General features: G+C 38.8%; 1 protein-coding gene and 1 long non-coding RNA gene across 9 annotated transcripts; one reads left to right on the top strand and one right to left on the bottom strand.

Moving 5' to 3' along the window:
- The first annotated feature begins 307 nt into the window (after nt 1–307).
- Nucleotides 308–20930, top strand: LOC103885389. Of its 8 annotated transcripts, none has more exons than XR_001903731.3 (9): nt 308–451; nt 549–2008; nt 9939–10008; nt 10220–10343; nt 11705–11808; nt 12242–12424; nt 18092–18239; nt 19375–19462; nt 20420–20930. It is a non-coding gene; the product is annotated as an uncharacterized LOC103885389 (long non-coding RNA). The 8 variants fall into 8 exon arrangements; XR_001903733.3 differs by having other exon boundaries at nt 11700–11808; XR_001903734.3 differs by having other exon boundaries at nt 308–482.
- On the bottom strand, nt 5027–17032 carry CTXN3 (cortexin 3). The gene is made up of 3 exons (XM_003900057.4): nt 14673–17032; nt 10635–10741; nt 5027–6646 (listed from the first exon to the last, which is right to left on the bottom strand). The coding sequence occupies exon 3, from the start codon at nt 6545–6547 to the stop codon at nt 6302–6304; it is 246 nt and encodes an 81-aa protein (XP_003900106.1). The 5' UTR covers nt 6548–6646; nt 10635–10741; nt 14673–17032; the 3' UTR covers nt 5027–6301.
- Nucleotides 20931–22359: the final 1429 nt, after the last annotated feature.

Here is a 22359-nt window from a genome sequence, read left to right as displayed (position 1 = left end):
TTTTCGGTGCTAGTGAATTTTAAGTCCTAGACAACGTGTTCAGAGCCCCTTGTTGCCACTCAGTGTTGACTTCCTCTTGCCCATTTGAATCCATGACATTTTAGCTGAGCTCTGGAAGCTACACAAATATCACTTTGGTGGTTTCCTTTTGAAGCTTTGCTGCATGACTTGTATAAGTTGTCATGCGTCATAGGTTCGCCCTCCCTGAACATCTCCATGGAACACCTCCATGGAGCTTTCCACGGGAGCAGTTGCTGACAGTTACTGCTGCCAACTGACTTCTTATGTGCCCTGAGATCTCTGTGGCAAGGCCCAGGACTCTCTCTCTCCTGGCTCAGATCTGTTCAAAATTTTATCATTCATGTGAATAAATAAATAGAAGGCTTGCTGGGCCAATTTACAGGTGATACAAAGATGGAGACTGCAAGGAATATGATAATGAGGGAGTCAGGTATAAAAAGTCATGCGGTTTTCAAAACAAAGTAAGTGATAATTTGATTCCCCTCATTTTAGTCAGACCACCTATGAACTATTATTTTCCTTTCTAGGTACCAACGAGATGGTCAAACTGAAGAGCATCCAGAATTTTTGATAAGAATAAGAGATAATTCAAAGCATGTGAAAATTATATAGGGTGGTTGAAGGAGCTGGAATTGTTTATCCTGGGGGAATATGATAACCGTCAAAAACAATGAAGGATCTGAGATTTTACCCTACTTTCCGGATAACTAGTTTGCCACAGTTTCATGGATGCTGGCAGAAGACACAAGACCTCTGGGTCAGAGACAAAGGACAGTTTATCATTTACAGCAATCACAACACTGAGTATCAGCATTTTCCTGTGCCAATTCCTTAAGCTCCAGTTCCCACAGGGCAACACAAAAAAAAGCCAGATGGTGCTTGGTGCACACAATGGGCTGCATTACAGGAGGGGAACTCTGAGCTTAGGAAAACCCAGTCTTTCATAATGAGCTGCAAGCAAACCTGCCCAGCCAATTTTAGGAAAAGGGAGATACTATCTCTAAACAAATCTCTTTGAAAAGAACAAAACGTTGTCAGTGCCTCTGCTGGAAAAACATGCAGAAACAGCAATGATCCATGGAGTGTGACTTTCAACAATAACTATATTTTGAGAGTTGGCATGTTAACGAGTATTAGAAATCTCTGTCACTCCAGAAGACAAAACAAGACTCAACTGGCAAAAATTACAGAAAGACAAATTTGGGATTGATAAAGAGATATTTTATAAACAACAGAACAAGCTAAAAATGGGATGGTCACTTTAAGACCTTAGACATGTTAAGGAAGAAACTAGGCAGCCACTCGTTGTTGACTATTGAGAAAAATATTAATATACCAGAGAATCACTGAATGTAATGGTTATATCAAACTTCTTCCAGCACTCCAGTTATCAGAAAGTAGAGGGAGAAAAAGAAGTGAAGTAACTAGGAAAAAAGGCAGAACAGAAAAGGATAAAGTGTACTTTCAAACTTGAAATACTTAATTGTATATTTTCTGAAGTCATATCTATGTCCCAAGAGGATCCAGATAACTCTTTGATAAGCCATAGACAGAGCAGTATCCAGAGCCTTTATAAACTTATGTTGTAATATCCCTTGTCAAGCTTCTTTAGCTAAGAAAAACAGCTCAATAATCTACTTGGAAATTTTTTAAAAAGAAAAACAAAAAAAGAAACTAACTTTGATTCTTTTTCCTAGATTGATTATCCTGTGTTTTGAGAAACAGAATTTTTGTTAAGGCATTCTCTACAATCTAACTGGAAATACTTCTCGTTGCCTGGACACTTAAACTGAAGCTTCAGAATATTGCAAAAGAAAATACAACATCCATAGGACTTTTTTCAGAAACAAAATATGTCTTCCCTCATCCCTGCCAAAAGAGACTATTTAAGATTATTATAACTTTCATGTCAATTAACAAATGGATATTTTTATTTATGGTTTTATCAACTGGCCCTTCTGTTTGAACCCATTTGCACACCACATATGTAAGTTGCTACAGCTACAACCAGTGGGTGGAGAAGTGGCCATGGTCATACCATATGACCTCTCTGCTTCTCTGTTTCTTTGTGTGTAAAATGAGGAGGTTGAAATAGATGACAGCAATGTCTCTTTCCAGCTTTTCAAACTCCAAAGAACCCAGGAAGAGCCTCTTTCTTAAAAGCTGGCATAAGTTTGGTGCTCTGGGGCTGGTCATAAGGCCTAGAAGAAAATAAGGGTGGAAATCTCTTTGAAAAGATAGTTTAAAGGGAATTTCTCTTACTCTGAAGCACAGAAAGTAGAGAAACATCAATCAGGATATTGAGAAAGGCTGTGGGATGGAGGGATCTCAGATGATCTTGAGGTGCTTTAGAAAAAGACACGAGTATAGTTTATAGCAGGAAACTGAAGGCAAAATTTCCACTGTACTAAATGCAGCTGGGAACTTTATTATAAAAACATGACCTTGGAAAGGACTAAAGACTGGCTAAAGTATTGGGCTTGGTTCACCTGACCAGAGCAAGATGCCATATGGGGAGGCCTCATGTCCTCAGAGCACACCCCTCTCTGAAAATAATTCATTTATTCTTGTTAGAAACGGGAAGTACAGAGTTTAGAGGGTTCTCCTTTTCCATCTCAAAACAAAACAAAAAAAATCTCTTCTGGAGTAGGCCAGTTGGATCCTGGATCGCATACACACGTATAGTCATTTGGGTACTTTCTGGAGATCACGGCTCAACTCTACAACTTTTTGATTAATCAATAACTGAGACACCCATCTTACATAATTTTTCTTGGTCGACAAACATCTCGCAAATCATATCTTAGGTTTTATTCAATGTTTTTGGGCTTAGACTATTTATTGAAAATAACCATGTTTCAATATATTTTACATGTCAATTCTGAAAGTTGACATCTTGAAACTATAAGGTTTTTTTAAAAAAGTAATTTATAGTGAACAAGTGAAATTTCTCATTGTGCCAAATTTATCAATATGTTCACATTAAAAAAAGCTTCAGTGTTTCAGTAAAACACTGCAATGAATCCAATATAAAAGGAGCTTGAATACATATTTTTTCTGCATACATAAACATCTGCTCTCTCTAAGTTTTGCCTCTCAAAATTGTTTATTTTTCCTCAGCCTTAACCCTTAAAAATAGCAAAAGAATTGCCTGTCTTGAAATGTTTATTAATGTTTATTAATTTAACAGCAGGGTCAAGTTAGGCTCCTTCACACCCAAGTTAAACTTGCTTTACGCAGTGTTTAAAGTATTTTAAAAGTCTCTTGGAGGGAGAAATGTTGATCTAGAACTTGGGATGCCTGGGGGAATAAAACACAGGGTTGTGATTTCGAGCTCAGGCTAAGAATGAGGTTGCGCATTTTTCTGAATCAAAAGGCAGGTCTATTCTAGAGAGTGACCTTGGGGAAGTCCAGGGTTTCTTTCCCCCATCCTGGGATGCAGATATACTTCATAAAGGCCAGCTGCACTCGTTATAAATATCTTGTGAGATAGGCAAAGTGCTGCACTGTAACTCCTTTAGCCAGAAAGCCAGGAAAGAGAGAGCTTATGTGACCTTTTGAGAATCAGTTGTTCACTCCAAGAAGCCCGGAGTAATTAAAACAGAGAGTTAGCACTTCTTTTGGGGGGATCAATTTACTGTGAATAGCCCAAAGCTTTTTTTCACTTGTGATGGTACTCTTGCTCTGGACAAGGGAGGAGGCAGGAGAGCCAGTGAAGGGAGGTTGAACAAGGAGCAGTAATCTAAGAAGGGAAAACAAAAATAGAGTGGGAAATAAAGGGAGGAGTGAAAGAAGGGCAGGCTTTGGGAGGCCCTGTGGCACTTGTGGGCAATGCCTGTGCTCAAAGGCCTCTTAGGGAGCAGGTGGCTATTTCAGCGTGTTCCCATTATAGAAATGGATCCTAGTGTTGCCCTGAGGAAGGGCACGGAAGCTGGAACTGACACACCACTCCTTACGTCATTTTTTCCTCGTGAATCTATGGTGACTCCCACCCTTAATTTTTCTCTTTAGGACCCTCTGAGGTCTAGCTCTGCCTTTGTCCTTCCCGTAGGAGCTCCAGCTACCTCTCCAACTCTCTACTCCAGCCAGGCTGCACTCCTGCCTTGAGCCCCACACCCATACCTCTGTTTCCTTATTCTATGGTTTTCCCTCTTCCTTTCCCTTGCACATGTCTAAACTACCTCCATCAACTACCTCCATCATAGGTCAAGATTTATTTTATTTCATAATAATAACTTACATTGCATTAAACTTTATGCCAAGCACTTAAACATGCACAATTATACCTGATCCATGGTCTCCTGGACATTTCTTTAATTATTTTGGCTACATTCATATTTCCTCATGTTTTATCTCTTGGAGCATTTGTTCACTAACCCAACTCTACAGAATCAACCCCTAGGGATGAAACGCTGTAATAATGTCCACTGTCAATAAACTCCCCAGGAAAAATTGGAGTTAGGAGTTAGGGTGACCCAAGCTGGTAGAATTTTGACTAGTGCTGTTTATATTTTTCCATATTGTATAAAAATTTTTTTGCCATGATGATGTACAACTTTTATAATGAAAATTAGCTATTGTGCCACTGCACTCCAGTGGGCGAAAGAGCAAGATCCCATCTCTTAAAAAAATAAAAATAAAAATAGAATGTAAAAAAAATACATCTCTTAAAAAAATAAAAATAAAAATAGAATGTAAAAAAATAATACAAATTAGCACACATATTAAGCTCCCCAGTTGATTCTGATGATTTGGGAACCATCAAGTCCATGTTAGTCATTTGAACAATGATTCAGTCATATGCCTTTTTAAATGTATTCTCCATCCAACAAGGTAGAAAAGTATTCAACATTAAGAACTGGCCCTGCCTGTTGTTTCTCTCTCTGGTGCTAGCAATTCCAGGCTCAAAGCAAGAGCTCCATAAATACATGAGTGGGTTTGAACAGACTCTAACAAAAATACAAAAAAAAATTAATGAGGACACACACGACACAGTACCTTTGAAAAAAAAAAAGAAAATCTTACAATTAATAGGTTAAAGAAGTGTGCTTTTTTTAAATTAAAAAAGGTAATGACTAGCTGAGGAGAAAATTAGAAGACAGAGATTATAAACACAGCCTAACACGGTCGGTTTAGGCTGAGTTATCTGCAGGGTTGGTTTAGATACAAGCTTTTCCTTCCAATAAAAGTTGAAATAAGAGGTATTCACATCTCCCTTTTTGGTGGTCTTAAAAACTATCGGTTTTATCTGTGCAGGACAATTTATAGGCGCTCTTCTTGAAATGGGAGAGGGATGAATTAGATGACCTTTCATGCTGTTAGCGCTTTTCTCCTCTCTTGGAAAAATGTTAAGCCTCGGCACTCAGTACCAGGTAGCACCCTCAGTGCATTAGTTCTGGTGAAATAAGAGAGGAAGCATTTCTGTTTCTTGAAAAGTTTTATTTGGTGACTATATACAATCATAAATACACATCCCTCTGAAGACTAAAAGTCTTCTCCTCTAAACAATTGACTTTTCATTAAAAAAAAAACTTGAAGCTGCACTTGCAGCCTATTATTTAAATCATTTGTGTAAAGAGTAAATTCAAGTAATGTATAGCTACCTCTACACATGTTATTAATATGAATACATATAATGTAGTTGGCTTGGTAAATAGTTTTTAAAACTCTGTAGCCTTTGAATTAAATTTTACTTGAAAACAAAACACAATTCTCACTCACATTTACCAAGGACAGAACCATCTCTTAAGCTTTGCCATTGCTTCCCAATGCTCCCTGCTTTAGGAGAAAACAAGGAACTACTTTGGGTCCATTCAGCGCAATCTTCCTCATTCTGCTCAAGACCCAGATAGATGCGCATGAAATAAAACAAATATAGACATAATTAGAGCAAGGAAATCTCTTCCTGATCTTGTCACCAGATTCATATGAGATCCTTTCTAGTCTTTTATACTTTAGTCAGATCAGGTGGTGTGTGTTTGATGGCAAATCTATGTCAGTATTGATGGTCTTGGTTTCACAATCACACAAGTTTAAGAGTATTCATTCATTGAGCAAACATAAAAATTTAAACCTTCTTATGTTGTGTTAGTTATATAAATGTCCATTTCCAACATCCCCAAATGCCTTTAATCCAACTGCATATTTATGGAATCATGGATTATGGTCCTGGGACCAAATATTGTTTAAATTTGATTTGTTGAGAACACTACATAAAGGGAATCCTCGCCAAGACACGAAGCACTTCATCTCCTCAGGAGGAGATCCTGCGCCATCCCTTCTAAGCAAGGGCATGGTCGAACTGCCCTTTCTCCAGGCCTTCAAGTCCATCAGCCCAGGTAGAGGTTGGCATGCTTCGATATGGATCCAAAAGAATCCGGAAGCACCGGACAATGAGAATGCCCAAGAAGATAAACAACAAAATCACAAAAACAAATGTCGTTTTCTGCTCCAGGGACATGCTAGAATCTGCTGATATGTTCCCAAGGGGCACTAGGGATGAAGGGATGGGCTGTCCTCCATCCATGGTCCAGGGAAGCCAGAGCACAGGATGTCCTGGTTTCCTTTTCTTCCATCATCAATCTGCAGAGGTCATGGTGGCTGCACTCTGGAGAGGCTGAGTTATCTACAGGGAAAAAGGAAGGGAAGGGAATACCTATAAAATAGCAGCCTTATTTTTTAGGTTCACAGTCCTATTTTTTAGTGAGAAAAAGAAATCTGTAAACCAGCTTTCTTTTTCACCAGAGATACTCAATTCTGTATAATTATGGGGAAAGATATTTTACTCTTGCATGAAATTACCAGATTGTTCTCAGAAGAGCCACCTGGGGCCAGGAGGGATGGGCAGGGAATACAACTATAATATAGAAGATAAGAAATGTGCACAGTAATATTGACCTCAGGGTGTGCTGTCAACTTGACATCCGAACCCAGCCTCCCCTGCCAAGTCTCCTTCAGCTCCGCTCCACTAATATTACTCTCACATTGTTCTTATGATAGCACCATTGAGCGAGCCTCAGCCAGCACCGTGGCTAAACTGACACACGTTAGCCACTTTACTGTGAGCTTCATGAAAGCAGGGATCTCTGTAGCCCCAGTGCAAGGAAACTGAGGCTAGAAAAGGTGGCTAAAATAGAAACCTTCTCCAGGAGCGTCAGGTTCTGGGCTCCGGCCTCCACTCTACTGCAAAATAAGTGTGGGACCTTGGAGAGGTCACTAAGCTATAAAAATGCAAGTAGAAATGCCTGCATCTTTCACGGTGCTGTAATCAGGATGAAGAGCTGTGAAAACCCTTTGAAAAGTATACAAAAAATGAAAAACAAACAAAGCCAAGTGTTGCTTCACCTAAGATACAACTAAGGGAGCTATGCTGCTTCTCCTTTCCTTTCTACTGCCTGAGCCAAGGGAGAACGGAAGTATCTCAGACTCCCAAACCATCAAGTTACTGTTGCTTTTTCTTTTTTCCTCAGAAAACAAAGACCAGGTTCAATACTTGACCCTGGGAAGCACCTAGAGAATTAAGCCAAGAGAAACGAATTGATCGATGCATATTTTCAAAAGGATAGTTTTCCTTACAGTGGTTTCCTACCATTTAAGACTATTTGGTACAGAGGAAGAGAAGGAAAAGGACAAGCTAACACTATTTTAATTTTACTGGTGGAAAAACTTAGATATATAGATATTACTGTATAAATATACAAGTATATATTACCATAGAAATATACAAATATATACATGACAAGTATACACAGAGGTCATTGAAAGCTTCAGATACTGAAGTAAATCTACTTAAATCACATTGTAAACAAAAGTATATACATTAGACACTACTGTATAGAAAATTAAATAACATTTATTATAAATTCATTTATAATAAAAATTACACAGCACAGTAACTAGTTATGGAAATTAACACGGACACAAAATAAATTTTGTTCAATGAAAATAAACAACCAAATAAAAATAGAATATGTGACCTAAAGTATCAATACAATGTTTCTTCAGTTAACTTATAATCATTGCCTTCAAGTACAGCATTAGTAATCATACTATAGTATAACAGTCTGCATTATATTGACACTTCAAAGTTTATAAAATCACTGTTTAAAATACAGTTTATAAGGGGGATCTCAGCCAGGATCTGGGAGGAAGGAGTTACCAGTTGGGTAATGCATCATTTTTGCAGCTCTATCACTTTGAATTTTTTTAAAGGCTAGAACAGTTGCAAAACCCATTTATAATTCATGTTTGTTTTGAAGTAAGATTGGGATAAAAATTTGACTGCATTTTTAATAAATAAGCTCTTTAGGAATGTAGAGGATGTTAATGCACTAGCTTTTGTTTTGGTTTGCTTGTTTCTAAGCACCCTCCCAGCCTTGAGTATTAATTCCTTGTGGGCCAGGAAAGGAGGGGCAGAAAGGGAGGCCAGAGCCTCCAATGCAGGTCTCCTCAGCACATCAGACAGGGCCTCCTGTGTCCACCAAAAAGATTCAAACTACACTTAATCATATGAAACATAAAATTCTCCAAGGACTGGGCCAAAGAAAAGCCCACTGATGGCAGAGGAGCAGATGCTGAGGCCATCCCTGACCTGCTCCTTCTGCTTTTTCATATCCTACTGAGGATCCTCTCACTGTGATCCCTGCTCTCTTTGCTGGATTATCAGAATCTCATTCCATGTCCTTTTCCCTCCAACCCAAATGAGGCCAGAGTCCTGTTCTTTGCCCATTCTCAACAGAGCTGAGATAGGAAGTTCTTTTTTTTTTTTTTTTTTGAGATGGAGTTTTGCTCTTGTTGCCCAAGCTGGAGTGCAATGGTGCGATCTCGGCTCACCGCAATGTCCGCCTCCCAGGTTCAAGTGATTCTCCTGCCTCAGCCTCCTGAGTAGCTGGGATTACAGGCATGTGCCACCATGCCCGGCTAATTTTGTATTTTTAGTAGGCCGGGATTTTTCCATGCTGGTCATGCTGGTCTTGAACTCCCAACCTCAGGTGATCTGCCCGCCTCAGCCTCCCAAAGTGCTGGGATTACAGGCATGAGCCACTACGCCCGGCCATTTTCAGAAAGTTCTTTAGGAAAACACCACATAATCCAAGAAGGAAATATAAGAAAAAAAAGACCATTAATGGTATAAATTGACATAAGGATTTCTGGATCTGTGAAATCCAAAAAATCAGGCAAGAACTAGATAGAGAACCTTTGGGGTCCTTGAGAATGACCTCCTCTGCAAAAGCAGGCTGACTAGTACCGCGATACTTTGCTCAGTCCCTCCCTTCCCACCGGGGGTCTCCACTTGATGAGCAACATTGTGAGCCCAGGAGCAGTCTTCCCCAGCCTTCTCTTCCATACAGGGCAAATGCCAGATCCTTCTCTCCTGGATCAACTGTCATACTTTCTAGGCTTCACCCACAACTCAGGGTTTAGAGCGAGCAAACCATTCATTTGGGGGCTGCAGTGACAGGCAACCATTCCAGAAACTCCAGCAAATAACTTATTCATCCTGATTCAGATTATCTGCCAGATCTGCCTCTTCAACCACCCTGGGAATGACTCTGGGACTCAGATTCTGCATGAGGATGCCAAGTATTAGAATGATTTTTAAAATCAGTTTTATTTTGAAGTTTTACCATCCTCTACTGATTAAAAGGCAAAGTACAAAGGAAGGGTTAGCCCTCTTTGCATTGAGAAGCCTCCTAAAATATAACTATGTGTATTCTCCAACGTCTTCATCACCAAACCCTTCCTAATATACCAAATTATGAGCAAATAGAGGTCAAAGAATTTTTTAAACTCTGTAGCACATTTAGAGTTGTAAACCTCTCATCCCCCAGCACACTGTGGTGCCTAAGTTCCTATAAAAATAACTGCTTTTAGTCAAAGTGTCAACGTCTCCTATTAAATTGCAATATTTTACCTAGGAAAGTGGCACATTAATGTGCTAGCAGGAATTTGTGAGGACTGTTCCCGCCTGAAGGAGGGGGAAATGTGGTAAGTAGAAAGGCGATTGAAGGAAGACCTTGTTGGGAATGAGGGACTCCTGGACAGGACAGGAAGACAGGCATGGTGGTGTGAGCAGGGGGCCCACTGGAGAGCCTTGGGAGAGGGATGAGGGATGGTGGGTAGAGACAATCAGGAGATGGTTGCTAAAGGGATAAAGAGATCCAGAAACCAGTGCTGACTATTTCACAATTTTTCCCAGGACTGATTGAAACCCCCGGAAGAGTCTGCTTGATTTTAAACCTGCAATCAGCTAATCGATAATTTACCAATATAGAAAGCTCCAACAGCATGTATAAGTTGAAGGACGCATCAGCTATTATAAGGTGGAGAAAAAGAAATAAATGTAGTCATTTTGCTACCACAATACAAAAATATCTCAGGACATGTAAATTTTTTAAATGACTGTCTTGCAGTAAAATGTCCCTTTTTGGTAAAAATGATTCTTAGAAAATGTGCAAGGTTGCTTTTAACTGAATAATGACATCTGTCTTTTAGATGACCAGGGAAATCTGTGTAAGTCTATTATTTCAAAGGATTTTGACACTACCATCAGAAATCTTCATAATAACACATGGCAGCTATTTTAAGTATAAAGAAGGACCACAGTTACTCACGGCCGTATTTTAATCCTGACAGACGTTCCCCATCACACAGTACATCTGTGTCTTCCCTTTGTCAGGTCCATTTGTGGGTGCTCAGGAAATAAAGTCTAATTTTAATACTGAAAAATTAAAGAAAACCTTAATTAAAAGATACCCTTTTCAAAAGTCATATAATACATTCCTTTGCCCGAGTCAAGCTCCCTTGTGATATTGACAAAAACAGAAGACAACCGTAATGACTTATGAAGTCCAATGAGCACAGTCGTTACAGCCATGGTCATTCGCACTCTCAGCCGCTCGCTTTAGTTTGAGTAATTTTCAAAGTGGCTTTCCTCTTCCCTTGCCCATACTTCCTACACACTGCATCTTGATTCATCTTTCTAAGCCCAGACCTCACCACTTCTTCCCTCAGAAAACCTTTGCACCCCAGTGTCCACAGCCCATTAACCCCCTTGTGGGCCTGATGCCCAGACGTTTTCTGGACCACAAATTAGGACCTACGCTGACAATGGAATTTTTAAGATTGGAGATTTATTTTTATAAGTTTAGGAAGGAGCCAACACCTAATCACATTTAGTTCTCAGTAAAATGGCCGATGTGTTGATCAGAATAAACTTCCATGTAACTGAGTGTTGGACACCTGTGGAGAATGTCCTCATTTTGTCTATTGTTCAGCTTGATCCAATGCCTGCTGTGCCCTGAATGCCTCCAGGTTTCCTACCTCGTAATACTTGCCTCCTCTCCTTCTTTCCATCTGTGGAGAGAAAGAGAGGAGGCAAGCATAATGAGGCAAGCATCTTTCCTCTCCTTCTTTCCATCTCTCCCTCCCTTAGGGTTCACACCAAATACCCCCTTCTCAGTGGGGCCTTCTTTGTCTGCCTTCACTAAGGATGGGGTGTTTTCCACTCCATCTCCAGAGACATCACCAGTACTCTGTGGCAGCAGTGATTACAGTGCAAGTCTTGACGGTGTTTATCTCCACCTTATTATACAATAAGCTCCCTGAGGAATTATTTGCTGTTCTGGGATCACTGCCTTTTTAAATATAGGTTAAATCAAATCTTCAACCCCTTATAGTCCAGGGAACTGAATTCAAAATCCAAGGCGCCAACTAACTGATGCAGAGAGGAAAAACAAAAGCACAAGTCATCCAGCCAGACTGAGATGCTGGACCATCACATTTGAAGTAAGTCTTGTTTGAAAGAATCACAGCTAGTTCAAGTCACAATGACATGTTAAAACCACAGATCTTGTAATTTGAAGAGCCATAGTTATTTGGCTCTTTAAATTTTCCTTGGCCTCCGTGTTGATGGGTGGATCTGAAATATAAAAATCAGCCAGAGATAGACAGTTACCCTTTTATTTAAGAAGTCAATTTTTCCTTACCTAATCTACTTTTTGGTGGGGAAGGGCAGCCATTTAAAATATCCTGAATCCAAATGTCTTACACGAAAACTATTAATGTCAACATGTACCCTTCTCAGACTTGGATCCCTTGGACATTTTATTTCATTCGCATCTCATTATACAATTTCACAGTAAGGAAAAAATACTTTCTCTTAAGAAAATTATCTTAAAGCAATGACATGTTTCTTTTCTTTCTTTCTTTCTTTTTTTAGTGACAGAAACAGAATTACTTAAGTGCATTGGACACCTTGTTCTGTGGAGCCACACACAAGGACTTGATTCTACATGTCATCAACTCAAGAGCCCACCCTTTTGCAGTAGGGTGCAATGATCATATTAATAGTTACAGTACCTGTGTAGTCCTGCCTGGCACATAGTGGAGGTTTGATAAATAGGTGGGGATGAATGAGTGTTTTCTCTTTACACCATTTTTGTGCAAAATGATAAATATTTTTCATTTCTATTATGTGATCAAGCACACTAAGGTATGAAAATTATAAATAAACTGCTAAGAATTATAAAAATCAGTTACCAAACAGGTAGCGCTCCCCACACCCACAATCCCACCGCCAAAGGATGTTAGATCCCAAGTTTTTCACTGGCATGTTGGAATGAACTGAAGGTGTTGTCCCTCAGGTGTTAATGGCCTGTAGGGCACAGTGAAGCAATGCTGTCTATATTTTAAGTACTCCTAAACCACGTAATTGAGGTACCTAATTTTTAAAACTTCTGGGTCAGAAACCTAGTTATGTGACTTGACATGGTGTCAAAAGTAGGTGTCAAAACAGCCCATCCATTGAGCAAGGACACCCATGGGCTTGTCCAGTTTCCATTCACATGTGATGGACAGGACACTTTATCCTACAAAGATATACTATGAACCTTATTTATATTTATCTGGCAGACTAGCGAGACCAATCTGTAGACTTTAACAGGAATGGAATTGCCTAGCTAGGCAGGACTGAATTTGCAGTGACTGGCAGAGACAAACTTACTCAAAATGCTGCATTATTCTGCAACAGTTCTGAAGTTAACTGTGGAAATGTTAACATGGCTTTGAATGATTCAAGTAATACACATCCTGATACCGAGCCTAAATAGAATCCCTCTCTACTTTTAGCACTAAAGGAAGCCTGGGCTGCATTCCTGTTTGTATAACTGTAGTCTCTCAAAGTACATTTCATTCTCCAACCCACTCACCCACCCTAGATGTGTAAATCTCCCAAATGATCCTGTTATCCATCTCCACCACAATTGTGAGCCATCTGCATAAGCCACCTCATTATCTAAGCAACGGAATCACCACATAAGCAAATATTATTCCCCTACAAATCTTTTAGAAATTCTGTGTGTTATTCTAGTGAACAGTAAATACAGGATATACACACAAAGATATAAAATATTTCATATAAATTCAAATAATTCATGGCCCTCTTGTTTACCAGCAAAGAACTTCAGGTAAAGATTTCCTGGCTCTTTCTAGGTGTTTCATAGATTTTAAATCCTCCCACTCCCCTTGTTTTTGGCTCATATAAACACACGACAATGTCTATACGTTTTTTTTTTTTCCAAGAACAGTCCTCCTGTTCCAATTCAATAGCCCTGATGCTTCAAAATTCACAGGACAACTAAGGGTAAATATTATTTTATACTCTCAAAACATAGACTCAAGTCTACTAGGGGAAAGCCTACGAACAATGATTTTATAAACATGAGGATGTCTTCAGCTACAAATGTCAACAGGCAGTTTCAGAACTGTTGCCAGCCCCCACTGCTGCACTGGAAGTCTGTTCTCTGCTTGTTCCTGCAAAGTCAGCCTGCAGACACGTCTGCTTGTGCTGGGAGTGGACCCTGTTATTCTCAACTCGCTGCTGCTTGTAAGCTCTGGGTCAACAGGAGACCTTTCTCTTCAGCCTCAGCCCCAATCTCAGCTTTACTTCTTCTCCATCTTCATCTTCCTCCTAATATCTGCTTGAGGAATTTTTAAGAGACTGCAGGGCAAGGCTGCTGCCTAGCTGAGAACATCAGAAAATACCATGAGGGTGCTCAGTCAGGAACCAGTGGTGTCAGAAGGCACCCTTAGCAAACTGGAACTTTTAACTTCAAATCATAAGCCCTACTGTTTCACTTGGCTTTCTTTGTCTTTCTTTGTGTGTTTCATAGTGAAAACAGCTACTTGCTGATACCTCAAAAGGCTAGTGCTGCACACAGCTTATCAGCCAAGGACAGTCAATGCTATCAATAAGAGTGGTTGAGTTGTGATCCTTTGTAAACAAATCAGAACATCCTCGTTACATTTTGGAAGGTTGGACGTTTTAGGTGACTGAAAAAAAAATATGATAATGGGCAAACAGCTTTCAGAAATAAATTACTGCAGCTTAGGAAAGAAAAAAAAAGCCTGTTTTACTACTTCTTCATCCAGTATCAATAACATTATAAACTTAACCATGCTTTAAAAATAAAGGCATCATTACATTTTACCCCCTCTCTTCTCAACTTTATCTGGCAACTGTTTAATTAGACTTATCTAAATTCAGAACTATGATCCGAAAGGCATGTATGCGATGATTGCTCATGCATCAATTGTAAAGTTAGAGAAAAGCATTTAATTAGCCCGTCAAAGATACAGGTTGGGTCAAGTACCTGGCTCTGGCTGAACAAACACTTGATCCATGTCCTGGTGGAACAGTTACAGGTAGTTACGAGCCTCTTTAGTTTCCATTCTTCCCGACCACGCTGTGTGAAAGCAGTAGACAGTGGTAGCTGCAAGGCAGTTGATGGCACACCCCAGGTCTAAAGCTGTTGTTTCAGGCTTAGAAACTTCCCATTAAAACCCCGAGTTAAAGGAGCACCGTCTTTCTGTATGAGGCATCGTTAACGGCCAATACTGCTGCTTCTTTGAGGTGAGCCATGATTTCAGTTCTGCCTCAGCAACTCTTCAGAGGATTCTGCTTCAGTGAGTAGAGGCAGTATCCTAGCAGTGTGTCTGAAATCATCTTCAAGAAAGCATTAACATTCAAAAGGAGTACCGGGGGGAGGAAAACATCACTGGGCATTCCCATACCTTTTAAAAATCAAAGCCATAAATCTACCAGTGCTCTGTCCTCTTTATTGATTGTTGACACTATTCCTCTTTGGGAGTGTCAATTAGCACCTCGCAGCAACCCTTCATATTGATTATAGTTGATGACCTTCAGGCCAACTCAATTAATAGGAAGACTTCTGGAGAAGGGCATCAACTTAGCATTTGGGAGAGAAAGAAAAAGCTCATTTTCCTAAAGAAAACGAAAGTGACCTTTCCAAAAAGCAGCACTTATACGAAAGAAAGAACCATTTAAAAAGAACAAAATCATAGTTTCACCACCTGTCACCTGGTTGTAAATTAGCTGGGCAGTAGGTTGCCAGGTCCAGTGTCTCTCTGAGCAGCCTGCGTAACTGTGGCATTGGCAAAGCCCCCACCCCACACAGGGCACCTGAGACCACTTGATGAATAAAGAAGATTGATTTTTGTTAGAGAAAGTTGTTCTCATTCTACAGATTCTAGTTACCTGCTACAATGCTTAAATTACTTTCCTTGGATAAATAAATTTTCTAAATAAATTTGGAAAATATTTTCATCTAAAATTCTTCATTAAAAACCCACTTCTCTAAAAAGAATTCAGCATAATGCTTAAGATGGAGCAACCTTGTTTTCTAGCAACCCACCACTTTCTTTGTTGAAGTGGAAGCACAGTGAGCGACAACACTCCCACCCACCAAATGATAGGGTGCGTGATATTTAAAGCTGCCTCTGACTATGCCTGTCAGCTACGCTGTCTCCTCAGCTCTTGTGAGCAACCGGCCATTACCCAAAGGCTCTAGGAAACTGGAACCAAGCTCATTTTCTAAGAGGGAAACCCCATCTGCTCACGACAGACCACAATCCTGGATAGGATAGGCCTCGGACCCAAAAGGAACCTTTCAAATCAAATGCTAAATGTTAGGATCGAATGCTTGATGTTAGAGTCTAACCTCAAGAGAATATGCAGGTTCTTTCCCCATTTGTTTTCCTAATTTTTAACTGAATTTTCTTTCTAATTCATTTTACTTATCCTATTTTCAGACACACACATACCACACACCATAAGACAATAGGACACATGAAATCCAACCGAGCATGATCATCCTGTACTAACTGGCATCCCTCTTGCATTCAGCCAATGCTGGCAGAGGGAATGCCTGTCTTGGCAATGCCAACAGAGTGTGGTTGAGGAATCTTTCCGACCCCACCCTCCTTCCTATACTTATCATTCCATGCAGTGAGAAAATATCATAGATAGACATGAGCCTGGGTGACTGTAGCTTGCCCTGCCAAAGAGGCCTTCTGGGATATTGATTTAGCCTACAGACTTGTAGAGGTAGAAGGGAACCTGAGAGGGCCTGTGGCTGTCCTTTAGCTACTCTGCAGGCTGAAATCATCCCAGAAAGATGAGTGCCTTGCCTATTTTAAAAACTCTCCAGGGAAGTAGATTCCATGACTTCCTCTGACAACCCCTGTTTAAATGAACTCCTCCATTGCTTACTTAGTCTGAATGGGTTGGTGCGTTTTTTTTCATTCTGTCCTTGCTGCAAAAAGTCAGGCACTAACCACTCCAAAATTTTGTTAGAATGCCCTTTCCCTTCACGGAGGCCGAACTAGATAAACCAAAGAGTATTTGATGAAGATCTGGTGTTATGCTTGGAGCCAAGTTTAAATCTCTCTTCTTAAAGATAATTACAATTGAAATTATTAAAATCAGCCCTTCCCCTTATGCAGCCATATTATGTGAATCATCATGAATTCTAACACAATGAATAAGGGTCTACCAAAGTTCCATTTGAACATTTTATAATAGATCCTATTTCTTTCGTCTTTAATAATCTATATATCTCTTCTCGGAATTCTTAAAATTTCTCATCTCTGGTGCAACTTTAAATAGGAAGCCTAGAATACTACAATACTATTTGATGAAGATTCAGGTTATGCTGGAGCCAAATTCTAAATCTCTTTCCAAAGATAATTACAATTGAAATTATTAAAATCAGCCCTTCCCTTCTGCAGCTATGGCTTATGTGAATCATCATGAATTCTAACACAATAATAAGGGTCACCAAAGTTCCATTTGAAATTTTATAATAGATCCTATTTCTTCGTCTTTAATAATCTATATATCTCTTCTCGGAATTCTTAAAATTTCTCATCTCTGGTGCAACTTTAAATAGGAAGCCTAGAATACTACATCGAGCTGTACACAGCTCAGATACACATGGAATTGTGGTGAAACAGGATGATTTTATGATGTATAAATGGCTATATATGCTGTGCTTCTACTTACGCATTCTGATCCAGGGCCACTCCTGGGTGTAGTTTAGTCTTTCTCTTTAGTTACACAACATCATGAGTTAACATTAGTTAGAAATCTACTTTAAGAACTTCTTCTACATTTTTATTTCAAGCCTCACCTTCAATGTTCTTTAATTTACAATTATTTCCTAAATGTCCTATGATGCACTTTTCCATGAAGAAATAGATAATGAATATGAAAAAAAGACTCTATAAGCCATCAGTCTTCATGCTAGTACAAGGCTGTATTATTATTATTACTGTGTTTCTTTCTAACTCTGCCTAATTCTCAAAATAAAATTGAACAAAAACTCTATATAACCTTCAAAATATAAACATGGTTCTTATCAATAGACTCTTCGTAAAACTCCTTTCTTCCCTCCTTTGTGTATGTTCTTTCTTTCACTTATCCAGGGACCATTCATTAGCTCTCAATGTCAGATATGTTTTGTGTTAGGTGTTGCAAAGAATAAACAATATGAATACTAGGTCCTGGCTTCTGTTTGTTCAGGTTGTGCACTGAACAGCTCTAGGAGGTTCCTTGGTAACCAGGGCCCTGTGGAGCTCCACTTCTAGCGATGGTTGCTGAGCTTCTTGACAGACTGGCCCACTTTCACTAAATTCCAATTCCTAACCTTCCCAACCTCCCCCTTCACGACTCACCCAGCAGACATCTGAACTGTATCCTTACCTTTCACAGGACCTGATTTCACAAGGTCACCAGTGGCTTCTGGTTGCCTCAAGCCAAAGAGTCCTTTTAACGTTCATCTTCCTTGCTTTTTGGCAACACTGAACATAGTGGAACACTCACCAAAAGGAAGGTTCAGAAAAACAATACGTGGATTAAAGTGAGTGGCGGGAACAATTATCTCAGCCCTTAGGGTCCCTCTCCCTTGGTGCCTTCTCTCTTCATTGCCTCTCTTTGGTACTCTGGGGTTCAGGCCAAATAAAATTCATGCAACTACCAGCAAATGGGAAATGAAGGTAGAAAGACAAGCAGGCTAGGATACACGTTAATAACCCCACCACTTTTTAATTCATTAAAAAATAGTGCTAGTCAGTTTATGTGTGGTATTTTAATTTCTGTCTTCTTGTTTTAAAAAAATAAATATACCAGGCAACATAAATCTTTGCATTAAAGAAAAGTCAAGATTAGCTCTATTTCTAAAATCTCTCTGATTTGCCAGATCTAAGCTTATTTATCCATTTGCTATCTTCACAGATCAGTGAACATTCAAAGCGTAAGGGAACAGTGGGAAAGGTTTAATGATATTCACACCAAGCCTATACATTGGGATCTATATGTAAGAGTTATTAAAAGCAAGCAGGTTAAAGTCCAACTGCAGATAGGCAGCCTCCTGGTTTGATCTTTTCTTGAATGCATTTCCGTATACATCATATCTGTGTTACGCTAAATGCTCAATTAGTAGCTGATACATCTAGAATAGAGAAGCCTCAAAATGAAGATGAGAATGCCGCAACGGAGTGGAAATGTATGCGCAAGAAAAAAAAACACTGACAGAATTTAATACTTGTGAGGATTATAGATTGCCCTACAAAATTTTGTTCATCCTTTCCTGTGTAAGTCAGAACAATAAAGTATATAGCCAGGAAATGAATCACGCTGCCAAAGAAGCTGATCTCCAACCCTAAGAAAGATCAACTTCACAAAATACACAGCAGTAGTTCTATTTAGAAGCAATATTTGCAACATTTAAGTTATTAATTCTAATTACAGTATAAAAGTATAAGGACGTCACTACAGATTATTCACTGTTCAAAGGAAATACTTTGGCTTTAACAGCCTGGTGGGTAAATTTATTCTTTTAAAGTGACTTATACAATAATAACAATTTTCTTAATGGGTCTGAAATACTTAATGTCTTTAAAATGTCATACAAAGTGCCAATTAGAGTTTTATACAAATCATTCCTCTATATTTTTATGCTGTCATTTTGGAACTGTTCTTTCTCTGTTCAACAGCTACATTTTAGAAAGGAAACTACTGCATGGACAATTTGAAGACTGAGCAGCTTAGAACATTAGGATAATCGAGGAAATGAAATAGAAGGTACGTGGGAATAACTGACCTGTTAGCCCGACTTTAATACCTAACAAAATTCTGGAACTGAAAATCTTTCCACTGATAAATCAATGTTGAAAACACCCAGAGGAGAAAAAAATCATAGGAAGCAGTTAAAAAATGCTTGTTTAAAAAAGATCATGAAAACCCAATTTCCATTTCTGATATTTATACTTGTAGAATGGTGGACAGGAGTTTGAGGAAGTGGTAATAAACAGAAGTTGTGATAGATGGGCATTGAATGCAAATTTCAGCCCCCTCGATGCTACATCTTATAGATGATGTACTTAAATGCTGCTTGCAAAAATATTTAACTTTATAGATATTTCAAAATTTCAGTGGGAGCCATCAAGAGTTTCAGTTATGTAATATATGATTAAAATAGGCAGATATTAAGGTTTTATCTATCTCTTCCAAACTTTAATAAGAGGCCTATCATCTATAATTTTGCCTGTAAATAATATATATTTCATATTTATGTATAATAAGTATGTAAATATTATAAATCTCCTGTATTTCTGTTATATATAATATTAAATTACCTTATGAGCTTGTTAAGCATGCATATTTAGCCAGGAGATGGGGGAGGGGAGGGCAGGTAGGCCCGGATAATTTAATTCAGTAAGGCCAAGAACCTGTATTTGGAATAAGAAACCTACATGATTAATGATGTAGGGCATATGAAGTCCACACTTTGAAAAATTATAAAGTTAAATGATTGTTTCCCCTTTTTGATTATTTGGCCATAATAAGCAGTTTAACTGTGTGGGGAGAGAGCCTTTCGAATATCACAGACTTCTGTGAAAAACTGATTACATCCATGGACCCGCCATTAGAAAAATGTATATGCCCTGCATTAAGAACCTCTGCCTGGAATTCCCATTCAAAATACATACATCTCTTCTTCCCTTCCTTTCTCCCTCTCCTTGTTTCCTTCCATTAAAGTGGTAGTAAAGAATGAGTGGAATAAAGCCCATAGGAGGAAGACAACAGAATAGAACAAGAGGCAGAGAGAAGCTTGGTCAATTTCTGGGAGAGGGAAAGCGAATGGAGGAATGTTGAATGGAGACAGAGCTCAGAAAACATGCCGAGGCAGCTCCAGCTGAAAAGGAGAGTGACTGCCCAGCTGGAAAGACTATGGTCAGGAAGGAGAAATGAAGCTAAATTAGGGAGAGGTGGAAGCCCCATGGACAAATGAACGACCCATCACATTCCAAGGCTGTGGAGGCAGCCAGTGGGTCAGGAATCCTGATATAGCTGCTGGGACAGGTGGTGGCAAGATTGAGCTCAATTACCAGTTATGATAGTAAGAACATCATAGAGAATGTCAACACTGATAAAAAAGCAGGAATGATGTCAACATCTATTATTAAGAAAACAACAAACGAGAGAATTAAAAAGAGCAACTGTTAAAATTCCTTCGCCCTGGGTTTAGACCTTCAAGATGAGGACAGTGCACAGGTTTGCTGCTTTTCATTATAAACCCTTTCATGCAATTTGATTGTTTAACCATGCACATATTGACTAACTATGTGCAATTTCACTTTGCAAAAATTGTCACTATAGTGTGGGCAAACCGTTAAAAAATAAAACCTCACCTTTAACCAAGGCAACAAATCTCATATAATAGCATCTTACATACTAACACCAAATGAATGGATGATTCTTTGAGGACGGGGACTTCTAGAACATTCAGAGTCTTCCCTCTAGGGTTATAGTCTGCTTTGCATATAAGTAAAGCTAATCTTTCTTGGTTCTCCTCAAACATACTATGTACACTTAAAATGTAATTTATTGTAATCACATGCAGTGCAATAAAATCTAAACTACTGCCCTTGTTTTTCCATAGCAGGCAGACATGATCTGTTTTTATATGTGTTAGCTATTTATTCAGTTATATAGCTAACTTCTATTTAATTATTTATTTTTTCATTTATTTATGTGTGTATGTATTTATACCCCATTACATTTCAGAAATGTTTGAAGAAAGCTATGTAGTAGATTATATGTCATTAGCTGTAGCAGATGTCATGTTTATTATGTGATATTCTGTAATTATGTATTTATGTAAAAAGTCATGCAATTTTTTTATTGATAACCTAATAAAAGGCTGGATGTACTTGTTTTCAAATTTTGAAGAATAAAATCCTTTTAGAGTGATTGTTTGGCTGAAACACTACCCATATTTAATCTAAAAAAAACTGTGTCCCTTATTAATTTATTTTTGCAGTAATTGTACACAGACAAATGCAATAGCACATACTTCAGTATGTTCAGTGTTTTTTACTAACACAAACGTGAAAAAGCTGGATGTTAAATTAATACGAACTGGATACAATTCAGAAACAATTTTCAAAGAGCTTGTGAAAAAAGCATCTTCAATCTTCATTTGAAATGCTCAAGAATAACACTTTTAAAACACCTGAGACAGAGTAGATATTAGCCAAGTCTTGCTTCCATTTTTTTTTTTTTTTTTTTCATCCTCATGAGAATGTCCTTCAGCACTGCTTTTAGGAAGGGTCCTTGCTTTTGTTCTCCACATTTTTCTTAATTCAAAAGTGGATATTGGGTCAATTGAGAAAAATGAACATTAGGTATTGCCAATAGCTCTGAGATTCATGCTGCATATTATAAATATGGTTAGGGAATTGGATCAAATGCCAGCATAATATTCAGTGAACTATTGATTACTAATGTGTCATCCAAGAAAAGCTGTTTGCAAATGGGAAAAGGATGAAGAAAAATCTCTCCATGGTTGCCTGTACATGCCTACTCTCCTAGGCCAAGGCAGGATGGCAGACTGGGCCATTCATCATTAAATAGTCACCTTTTCCCTGGCCCTGCCTTCGAGAATTGGCCTCTATGCGCTGAGATGAGCTCTCTCT

The sequence above is a fragment of the Papio anubis genome, chromosome 5 (assembly GCF_008728515.1).
Source record: "Papio anubis isolate 15944 chromosome 5, Panubis1.0, whole genome shotgun sequence".
NCBI lineage: Eukaryota > Metazoa > Chordata > Mammalia > Primates > Cercopithecidae > Papio > Papio anubis.
The sequence above is the reverse complement of the archived record's forward strand: the minus strand, read 5'-3'. Positions and strand labels throughout refer to the sequence as shown.